This window comes from Pollachius pollachius (assembly GCF_949987615.1).
Source record: "Pollachius pollachius genome assembly, chromosome: 18".
Classification (NCBI taxonomy): Eukaryota; Metazoa; Chordata; class Actinopteri; order Gadiformes; family Gadidae; genus Pollachius; species Pollachius pollachius.
This window is the reverse complement of record NC_136951.1, coordinates 11013962-11025643: the sequence shown is the minus strand read 5'-3', so window position 1 is coordinate 11025643 and position 11682 is coordinate 11013962. Positions and strand designations below refer to the sequence as shown.

Sequence of the window (11682 nt, the reverse complement as noted above, 5' to 3'; positions counted from 1 at the left end):
CGGTAACATCCAAGTTTCAGAAGTGCAGTTTGGCTGCTGGGTCCCCTTCCTGCTTTCTCCGGAGTGTCTCCTGGGGTTAGCGTGACTGTTTGAGGGGTTTGTGTCAAGGTCCCATCTCGATGTGTGGCCCAGGTTTCCTGCTTTTGTGCTCGGGGGGGGGGCTGTTTAAGGTAATGTTGTTGCGTTAGTGAAGAGAATGTGGTGTTAAGTTTGAGACTCACTTCTTCCCACCTTGCTTAAGGTGGGAAGCCAGTAAGAGGGAGGACAGGGAGAAGATAGAGGAGAACAGGGATGGATGACCCAGGAACTTCTTCTGTGAGGCACATGACCACTGTGCAAACATGCCATCGATGGATTGATTTCATGCCCCGCCCCGGTCAGTAAAAAATGTATCTGTTCCAGGTGGAACAGATATTTTGGACCAGATGAGGAACAGGTATCAGATTTGGCCCCTACTTGTTTGCATTTAATCCTACTAGTCCAAACTGGTCTGTTGGAAGTCCCACAGGCATCACTCCACACTCATCGGGACCCAGCCTCATTGCAGGCCAGATGTCTACAGCCATGTCTACAGCCATGTCTACAGCCTTGTGTACAGCAACAGGGATGTTGAATATATCAATTGCTATCTCTTTCTGCACAACTATGTGGCAGACTGTGCTTGATGCAGCTGGCGAAGGACAAGGGAGGGGTGGGGATTAGGGCATATCCGTGCCTGTGGGTTATTTTCATGGACATGATAGTCAAGGTTCGGTTCCCGCCTGAAAACTTGACCCCACAGTACATCAGAGCAAAAATAAATCGAACCAACTCTGTTTCATTTCAGTTCTGTCTTTTATGTGAGCCTTAGAACCATCTGGGTGTCTCGGTGCACCTATGACACTGACCAAGTTTGGGAAAAATGTTGCAATGTGTCACATTTGAACTAGCTCTTAGCTTGACATTGTTATGCTATTTTTATGACATGGACATATTTGTAGTCAATGCTGATTGAGTTGGGATTTGATGAGGGATTTCAATAATGTTATCCTGTAATCCTATAGCTGATATATTCTGCAATTAAAAAATGCAAGCCCGCCCACACTGCCAAACCCCTCCCTCTAACGCCACCTGTCACACAGTATAATGAAAAGAACACTGTTATTTAGTTTTTTAGCTAATTGGAAACATGCTGCTGAAGCAAACTCGATGAGGTAAATTTTGGTATACTTCCAGATCATGACAAAGAACAGCCCTGCACCTCGCGTGTGTGAGTGTGTGTGTGTATGTGTGTGTGTGTTTGTGTGTGTGTGCGTGTGTGTGTGTGTGTGTGTGTGTGTGTATATGTATGTGTTTGTGTGTGTGTGTGTGTGTGTGTGTGTGTCTGTTTGTGTGTGCAGATTGACTCAAGCCACCGGTTTCAGTTATTTTGCTTACAATTTCACAATGAATGATATTCAGGCTCCTCAGTATCACTACAGTTAGGCTTAATAAATAATTCTGCTACATATTTGTTACGTATGCTTGTTGCTAATATCTATTCAATAACTTTACAGGTAAAAATCTGGAGCATCCCATGTGTTTGTATTGACTTTATCCGTGCAATTTAGGCTTGGTTGATACTTTGACTATAGTTTGCTTTATTCTGTTTCTGTTTGTGCTCTGTTTCTTTGCAAGTGATGTTATATAATATGTGCTTTGGCCTACAGCTGTGTGTGTGTGTGTGTGTGTGTGTGTGTGTGTGTGTGTGTGTGTGTGTGTGTGTGTGTGTGCATGCGTGGGTGCGTGCGTGTGTGTGTGCATGCGTGCGTGTGTGTGCGTGTGTGTCCATATCTTTGAGAAACAAATGCCTCACCCTACCACCTTTATAGTGATCTGAATTCTTAGTGCGTCACATTAAATAAAAGATGTCTCCTAAAGGTCCAACATGATGTCACTCCCAAAGCCCTTGTGACCATTAACAAAAGCCACAGAAAGTACTATACTGTCTCTTGGCATAAATGTGCAAATGTGAGCGTGTCTGATAGCCTCCCCTCTGGGATCTATTTGATGGCCTAGCCCACATCTTTCTGCATGGGTTCTCATCAAATTGGCTAATGAAGAGGTCCACTCTTATTGGAAATACACATGATCGCTTCATAGATATTAGGGGACACAGGGCTACAGAAAACAGGCCCGCCACGAATAACCCATCTGACTTGTCTGTGAAATCTCTCCTATATCTGATCCTATTGGGCAAGAGTTGGATTTGTTTAAAAGAGGATTTTGGTAGACGGCACGAATCTGCGTCACGTGCCTTCCTTCCTGAATGCTGATGGTGACATTTGAATAAGAGGGAAGCTTGACACATTCTTATATATGCTCTTGTTTTGGAAAAACAAATGGGAAGTGACTGCAATGCATTCAAGGTTGTGATGTTTTTCTTTCAGACGAAAAGTTTGAAGGCCAGATAGAATGGGTGACAATAGCCGTTGACGTCCCTTTATCACTCAGGGCATCAGTCCCATGAGTTCATTATGAATACATGATAAGGGGAAAGTAATGTTTGTTTCTTATGAAACAATTCTTCGAATATCAAAGAAATTAATCACAAGTCACTTGATCAATGTAGAAGAGAAGACAATGTTAGGCTACTTCCAAAGAAAGTGTGTGTACTGTTTAGACACATTAGTAGTTCATTGGATCAATTACTGTGTACAATTAGACAATAAAATAAGCACTTTTTGTTGAAAACGTTTCATGGTTGAAAAGTATTGAAATTAGTCTTTATTGTAAGTAAACAATATCAAATATAAGTATCTTAACATTGAGATGAAAAAATTGGGAATTTAATTTGAAATGTAACGGAAGAGTTAAAAAAGGAGAAGAACAAAATGACATGGAAACATGCTTTCAAATGAGGCAAAGGTGAAAGTCAATGGTCTGCTATCTTGTGATCTCAAGCCTATCAAAGGTGAGTGAGGCAATTTTTTATCTCAAGCATATATATACCATATATATAGTATGTATACATATATATATATATAAATAAATATTTTTTTGACTATATATTTATTGTTTTTTCAATAATGTCCAAACAAAAAGACAATGAATACACTAAACAAGAAAATAGTGTAGGCCTATATCAAAAAATGAAGTCAAGAGCGAAAATGACGATACAAAATGTGAACCACAAATAAACATAACCTAAAAACAAATTCGATCTATTTATTTATTTATTGATGTATTCCTTGTCTATATAAATAGCACTAATTGTACTTCACTGTCATGCAACTATCATGCATCCTACACGACACAACATGACCCAGTCTACAATTTTATGACAGCGTAATGCAATCACTTCAAAAATTACATTCTGCTCTTGTTTTTATGAATGAACGTCATAATTAACTCAAAATTCTGAGACAATTCTTCATGCAAAAATAAATTCTGCCCAGTTTTTCCTGAAACATTCGAGAAACTCACACCTGCAAGGACTACGGTTGCGCCTATCCCTCCAAAGGGGATCTCAAGTAGGCTACGTGGTCGAAGTTATCTAAGCTATAAGTTAACATGTCAAATTATGTAATGGAACTGTTCGCTTGACATGTAGCAATAGAGGATGCATTTCAGATGCATCATCTTGTATCGTGAAGCATGCCGCATAGGTTAAACTGATCCTGGTGACACGCCACAATGTCAAGCAGATTAGAATGGGCTTTCTGTCTAAAAATAACAAAAATACTGATGGACATGAGCATCTCCCAATGTCTCAAACATAAAAAAAATAAAACTGGATTAAACTCAACAGGCGGGATATGTTTGCTTCTATGAAATCGAGCTCTCGGGTGAATGACATGCTTCTCTTGGGATTTGAGGTATCTCAATATTTCAGAAAAATCTGAGCAGATTTTGTTTTTCCATGTAAGCTTTCTCAGAATATAATAGAAGAGATAAAATTGTTGATTCAGAAAAAGAAGAGCAGAAAAAACTATTTTTGGAACTGGAGAAAATGAATCAAATCACGTTGGAGTTACGAGCCCATCTTCTGGCTGTATATGGTATTTACTGGCTGTTTATGTACAACTTTTGTTAAGGGGGGTCGGGGGACTGACCTTACCCTTTTTCTCCAAACTACAAACAGCAGTAGCCTACTAATTATTGAATCACAATTTACGTAGGCTGATTTTTTTTATATCATAATCACATTATGAAATCGGAGTGTTATTTTTGCATTGCTGCAATATCTATAAACAGATTAATTCGTTTTATATTTACACATAACATTTGAAATACAATTTTCAATTATCTAGATTTTATTGTCTGGAAATCCTTCCTTATCCAATATACTTATTACAAATCCAGTCGAATTCATATTTGGTAAAAGGTTGAATTACGAAAACGACTTTAAATTTGATCCTTTTGGTGTTCCGTACTTTACGTCGCAGCGTGCGAGCAGACGGAGTACACATGCGACTGGGGGTTCGGGTTCTGTGCGACACACGTGTTGACAACAGGAACGATGGAAGAGGAAATGTTACAGTTCCATGAAATGGGTATAGATGACCGACTTTTAAAGGTAATAGAGCCATTATTGTTATTTGTTTTGGATCTCAATTGATCTCCAGTAGAGCTAGCGATGTTTATGTGCGATCTGATAGCGCAGAAATTATAAATACACCTCTTCATGACTTCAAGACGTCATTGTTTTGGCGTCTTTTGGGCGATTAACCGTGGGCTGATACACTTGTAAACTTTTGTTTCTTACTTATATTTTAACGCAAGGTGGGGACTTTCAACCTATACTCAATGGATACATTTGTGTTTTTTGCAGTGTGTATGTTTGTCTGGGACATCCCAGCGTTACGTACCATAGTAGTGTAATAGTATGGATCTATTTTCCCAAATCAACTCACTACTAATAACTTAGGGTCACTTGAACAAATATTCGACACTGACTTCCCCAATTAATGCTGTTGTGACCCAGGCCATCGCAGACCTGGGCTGGGCTCATCCGACCCTGATCCAGGAGAAGGCCATTCCTCTGGCTCTGGAGGGGAAGGATATTCTGGCTCGGGCTCGGACTGGATCCGGTAAAACGGCCGCTTATGCCGTGCCCGTCATTCAGCACATCCTCGCCTCCAAACAGGTATGTCAACCACAAAAAGATGAATTCGAACTTGGTACAATTCAGTGTTTCATGTGGGAAATTGTTCACCAGAAACCGAATCAGAGAAATGACAAAACACATTAACGTGTCCTACTTGAGGTGCGGAGTCAGACCTAAACCAACGTAAAGGCTAACTCTTAAAAAGAAAGTCAACAAACGACATGTATTATCAACCAAGAGATAACGTCCAAAAAACCAAAACAGTGAAAAGACAAGTTTGTACAAGGTACTGCATGTAAAAAAAGAACTGGACATGAACTCTCATTTTGACGTCCACAGAGCGTCCGTGAGCAGGATGTGAGGGCGGTGATCCTGGTGCCCACCAAGGAACTAGGTCAGCAGGTACACGCCATGCTTGACCAGCTGACCCGGTACTGTGCCAGGGATGTCAGAGTGGTGGACATCTCCGGAAAGGCTGACATATCTTCCCAGCGGTGAGTCCTGATGTACAAATGGCCTGGTTGGTTCCCGTCTGCATATGCCCGTCAAATCGTTCACAAAGTGTGCCAAGAGAATCAGCTTCATTAGAGATTCAACCTTCAAATCAAGGATAAAATCCACATCCCAGCTTTGTCGACAGCTTAAATTAATTATTGTGTCCAATGACAATCAATAGAAGTTTTTACACCGGCAAATATGCCGTCTTATGCACGCCTTTTTCGCGGCACAGTCCGCGCGTTTACACAGCCCACGTTAAATTGCCTACTTGAGCTAGCACCCCGATTTACCCTCCCGGAGCCTAGACACATTGGCGGTTTGGGAGTCACTCTGATGTAAATGCGTCGGCTCCGCGGTTCCGGCGGGGGGGGGGGGATTGAGTCGAGGTGTTGCTGCATTGGCTAGACAGAAACAACGCAGCGATATCAACATGAGCAGTTCTAACTGGAGAGAAAGTGAAATACGCGAGCTGCTGATCATGGAAGAGTGTGATGCAGTCGCATTAAACAAAGACGGGGAAAGATGGTGCGATCTACATGTAAGACGTAGGGGAACCTTCCTTACGAGGCTTTTGTCAGGATATAATACAAGTGGTCAGCAAAATAAAGAATATGTTGTCGTTTTTGCACTTGTAAAAAGTTAATCATGTTTGTAGCCTACACTCAGATATATACTCATTCTTGCATGCAAGTGTCTTTAATCCTAAAAAAATGAAAAAACATTCGTAGTATGCAAATTAATCTAAAGAGGTCTACCCTCTGTGCGCTGCCCGCCTTCTCCCGTGAACCAAGAAAGCCTGCACTGTGACAAACGGGGGATTTTACCCCCTCGGTTTTACACAGGCAGCTTGAGATAAGACTCTTGAGATAAGAAATTGCCGGGCGTGCCAAGCCGTGACCGACTGAGTGTTTAAAAACGCCGGATGACAACATTCATGTCAACCACCTTTTTCTTGTTTAAATATAGATGTGTTTAAGTTTAAAAAGAGAGAAACTGTATTTTCTCAATGAAGGAGGGATCCCTCTTCTGGGTTCCTTCTCTAGGTGTCTTCCCTCTGGTTCTGAGGAGTGTCTCCTGGTCCTTGAGAAGGCTTAGGGTTAGGGTTAGGGCCACTGTTGTTTTAATGTGGCCTGTGAAGCCCTTTACGTCATTTAAGAATAGATATGGGTTTGGTTGGATTCATCCATAGCTCCCTATACTACCATGAGTGCGTAAACATTCCTAGCAAGGCCGATCCATACATGTGCAGTAAGTGCTTTGTTGTTCACTGTAACGTTTCTCCATTGCTCTGTGGATGTCTTCGGCCAGGCCCATACTAATGGAGAAGCCCGACGTGGTGGTGGGTACGCCGTCCCGCGTGCTGATCCACCTCACTGCTCAGAACCTGGCGCTGCAGAGCCTGGAGGTCCTGGTGGTGGACGAGGCCGACCTGCTCTTCTCCTTCGGCTTCGAGGCCGACGTCAAGAACCTGCTGTGGTCAGTGGGTGTGTGGGGGGGGGCATGTGAAGTTTAGTTTTTACTACAAGACTAATTGACCTAGGCCATGGTTGGCTATACTTAATTATTGTTCTAATTTAAACTCCTTTTGACTGTGTTTTGAACAGCCATTTACCAAAGATTTACCAGTCATTCCTGATGTCTGCGACCCTGTCTACGGAAGTCCAGTCCCTTAAAGAGATGATCCTGCACAATCCCGTGAGTACACTTTTAAGTCTTGAGTCTTTCAATTCTTAAGACAAAGATCATGAGGTTAAATGAGGACCATAACCCGTGGTTTTGTTCTAACATTAGAAAGCACTTCTTCATGTGTTGTGCACCAATCAACCCCCATTTCAGTTCAAACATTGTGAAAACGTTGGGCCATTGACATCATTGATCCGGGACTTGTGTTCTCCGTTGGTCCGATTTGAAATAAAAATCCAACTTATCCCACACCGATTAGATGTTCCAGTTGTGATGTATTTTCACAACACGCATGTATAAAAAGCAAAGTGTGACTGTTTCCCTGTCAGTCGACAATAAACAGTGTATCCAACAACTAGAGACGGATTGGTTCAATGAACGTGGACCCCCTCCCACAGGTGATCCTGAAGCTGGAGGGCTCCCAGCTGCCTGCCAGCTGCCAGCTGCAGCAGTACAGCATCCAGTGTGAGGAGGAGGACAAGTTTCTGCTGGTGTACACGCTGCTGAAGCTGCGGCTGGTCCGCGGGAAGACCCTGCTCTTCGTGGACTCCATCGAGCGCTGCTACCGCCTCAAGCTGTTCCTGGAGCAGGTGGGCGTGCCCGCCTGCGTGCTCAACTCCGAGCTGCCCATCCACTCCCGGTAAGTAGGGCGGAGCTGGAGCACAGGGGCGTGTAATGGTAGAGCCCAAAGCACACGACCGTGTAATGGTAGAGCCCAAAGCAGACAGGCCCGTATCGGTAGTAATGTGAAGCTCCCATTCTTCTTACCCCCCCACTAGGTGTCACATCATCTCACAGTTCAACCAAGGCTTCTACGACTATATCATCGCCTCGGACGAGCATACGCTGTCCGCGCCAAAGACGCCCTCACCAGCCGGCAGTTCGAAGGGAGGGAAGAAGCAACCGAAAACAAAAGGGACAAAGTGAGTCCCCCGGTGGTAGTGATTTGTTCGTTGTGGGCCTCTAGTTCTAAATCCGTCCTTTTGCAGGCATTGCTGGTTTGTTGGTCTCTGATCTGATCCATTGTGTATTTCCAGGGATAAGGAGTACGGCGTCTCGCGAGGAGTGGACTTCCAGAACGTCTCCAACGTCATTAACTTTGACTTCCCCAAGTCTGTTGACTCCTACATACATCGGGTTGGGAGGTAGGTCTGCTTTTATCAAGGCGGGTCGGCTCCTGGTTGAAGTACTGGCAATAAACTGGGGGTATAATTGCAAGGGTTGGTTGCTTAGGTTTCTATAAGGGACATTTTGAAGCCTGAAACCGGTTGGTCGCCTTCAATGGCAACCTGGTCAAGTCTTGTAAAAAAACATTATCCATATAACATCAGTATTTTCATGGCATACTTTTATTGCTTTAGTTGTGTTTTTAATTCATCCATACACCCCTTCATCTGTTGAGGTTTTAACTTTGTAAATGTATTCGGAAACTAGTTTCAATCCCTATCGCGCTTGTGCTTCCCTCTTGAGCATAACTGGCGGTGGCACCCATGGTCCAAGTGTTTTACAGCAGGACTACTCACCTTGTTCATAAGCCATGTTCTTTATTCCGCAGAACGGCACGAGCGAACAACCAAGGCACCGCTCTCTCCTTCATCTCCGCCACGGAGATGCCTACACACGACGACGTGAAGAAGTCCCTCGTACAAGGTAAGAAGTCCAAGAGTATTAGTCGTAGGCGTACATCTGTACGGGCAGTGGGATGCTAGTCTCCTGTATTGTAAAAGCTATTCAAAAATAATTTAGGTCCAATGGTTACGTTCCACGGCGTCAATATGATGTCGCTTTGAGTCACCATCACAGTTCGGTTGGAGACCTAACACGGATCCAGGGTTATAAAGATGGAGGCTTGATATCCGTCCCTCTCTCCATCAGAAAACGGTGAATGCATGCTGAACCCCTACGAGTTCAAGATGGAGCAGATCGAGGGGTTCCGGTACAGGTGTAGGGTGAGTGTCCCGTCCCCCCCCCACTTCAAGAGGACTTTCCCTATGCTTGTTTGTTTTCCACATCCTAATCAGATGTAAATCCCCGTTCCCGTCTTCCCAGGACGCCATGCGCTCGGTGACCAAGCAGGGGGTGAAGGAGGCCAGGCTGAGGGAGATCAAGCAGGAGCTGCTCAACTCTGAGAAACTAAAGGTGGGTCCACCGACCGGACACAGCGTGGCCAGATAAACAATGGCTGTCGTCTTTGTTTGACCATTTTGACCTCTGTACGATGTACTGTCGATAATAGCTCTTGGTACGATTATTTTACCAAAATAAGATGTCTTTAAGCCTCTGGTACGATACTTTAATATTTCCTATCTGCCTACGTTGACTGGACAATAAACTCCCAACACGTCTTTTGCTAGTGAGACGATTAGCAGATGCTTTCCGCCCAAAGGGATTTAGGTTCATGTCATTAAGGTATAGGTGCAATATGCATAATTGTATTGTATTTGAAATTTTCTCTAAAACACATTCCGTCAATTAAACTATTAGGCTCCAGGAACCTAGGAGAATTGCACGAACAATGCAGCAGTGCACAGAAATCTCATGTGTTGTTTTTTAAGCGAGGCTCGCGTTTCGAGGTTGGAAGGGGTTTGATCAAGGAGGCGAGCTCCTGGATCTGGGATATCGAGGCTTAAAGTAGCTAGCTCAAGTGGAATGCAAGGGTACCTTGCTGAAGAAGTGCACCCTGACCACTAAACTTTCCTTTATATTTACATGTTTTTCTACCTCCTTCTTCGTTTCCAGACCTTCTTTGAAGACAACCCCAGGGATCTGCAGCTGCTGAGACACGATAAAGACCTGTACCCTGCCGTGGTGAAACCACACATGAAGAACATCCCAGACTACCTTGGTGAGACATACAGCATGCATGTACACCCCTTATCCTCGCACTAGTATAAATGGTGCATTTACACCCTTATTCCTTTATCCTAGCGCTAGTGTACACCCTTTATCCTCGCACTAGTGTAAATGGTGCATGTACACCCTTAATCCTAGCGCTAGTGTTGATGGATAATGTACACCCCTAATGCTAGCACTTCTGTAGATGGTGCATGTACACCCCTTTTTTAGCACTAGAGTAGATGGAGCTTCTTTTTTATTTTACTTGGGGAAAGGTTATCCATTAAACTTAAAAAAAGTTTCTACTGGAGTATAAGAGTTCTTATATCCAATGTCACGAACTTTCCCCATAGTACTGTATCCATGGGGATTTGGTTATTGATTGTACCCAACCTGTTTCTGCCGTGGTCCAGTGCCTGAGGTGCTGCGGGGGGTGATAGACCCCTTGTCCGAGAAGACCAGGAGGAGGAGGAACAGGGTTCTTGGCCTCGCCAAGCCCACTTTCAAGGTAAGGGCGCGTTGATTTATATTATAGTTTATCCTGTTGCCTCGTCAGACCCACGACAATATGAAACCTCCCCCAGCGCTCAGGGGAGGGAGGTTCTAGGGGGGCTGCACTCTGTAAAAACATATATTTTAAAAAGCAGTAGTATAAGATATATTTTGAAATTACAACTCTGTGCTTACTTTCAATGCCAATTGAAAGCGTTAACATCAAAGTTATCATTTGAATTTACAATCTTTCTATTCCTTGCACAATGGCACTGTTCTACCCGGAGAAAGTAGAGTTCTAAGTCCTTTCATAAAAGTTTTGCCTGATTTTGCATCCATGTTTATGACAACCAAACTTTTCAACAAATGTTTTTATATTTTGTTGTAATGTGTAGATCTCATTCCACGGTAACCTTTACCTCAGAAAAAATCTGTGCATGGAGGGTATTGGAGCAATGTACTTCAGTGCTAAGCAGACTCAACTTAAACCGACTCCGTAAATGGATCATCTAACTAACTGAATTCCTCTCTCACTCTCTCTCTCTCACTCTCACTCTCTCTCTCACACACTCATACTCACACACCACAGAAAAGCAACAGGGCCAACAACCCTCTGAAGAGTTTCCGCAGTTCCGGACAAGGTGGAAAAGCCCACAAACCCAAGGCGAAGGCCAAGCCCTCCACCTAACCAGGACACACATTAGACACATTGGCCGCTTTCATTGGACCTCTGGTATTGATCCAGCCTGGAGATGAGTTTGTTGGACAACATTGGACTATGACATGACCATGTAAGGGCAATGAATTCACCATATATGGTCTGACATGTCCATATATGAGCTATGAAATGACCATATGGACTTTGAAGTGACCATCTATGGACTATAAGTTAACATATATGGAAGCTTTTAAATGTTTGTCAGTTATTTCTTATTTTTTGTAAGAAACATGAATCCCGAACTGGGCTACATTAAATAATTGTATATTTTATGTGTATATTATAAAATAAACCTTTTTGGTTTATTTGGGTTATTTGTGTAAAACTTTGTCGGTGAGACGATGGTAAATGCTGTCCTTAGTTGTCAATTAGCTTTTTCTTATTCAGT

General features: G+C 43.2%; 1 protein-coding gene across 1 annotated transcript; it reads left to right on the top strand.

The window, feature by feature from the left end:
• The first annotated feature begins 4418 nt into the window (after positions 1–4418).
• On the top strand, positions 4419–11667 carry ddx56 (DEAD (Asp-Glu-Ala-Asp) box helicase 56). Its single transcript, XM_079755539.1, has 14 exons — positions 4419–4537; positions 4946–5107; positions 5408–5562; positions 6875–7042; positions 7171–7261; positions 7648–7889; positions 8029–8172; positions 8287–8394; positions 8805–8899; positions 9125–9198; positions 9299–9388; positions 9989–10094; positions 10498–10592; positions 11166–11667. The coding sequence occupies exons 1-14, from the start codon at positions 4481–4483 to the stop codon at positions 11262–11264; spliced, it is 1686 nt and encodes a 561-aa protein (XP_079611665.1). The 5' UTR covers positions 4419–4480; the 3' UTR covers positions 11265–11667.
• The last annotated feature ends 15 nt before the right edge of the window (positions 11668–11682 follow it).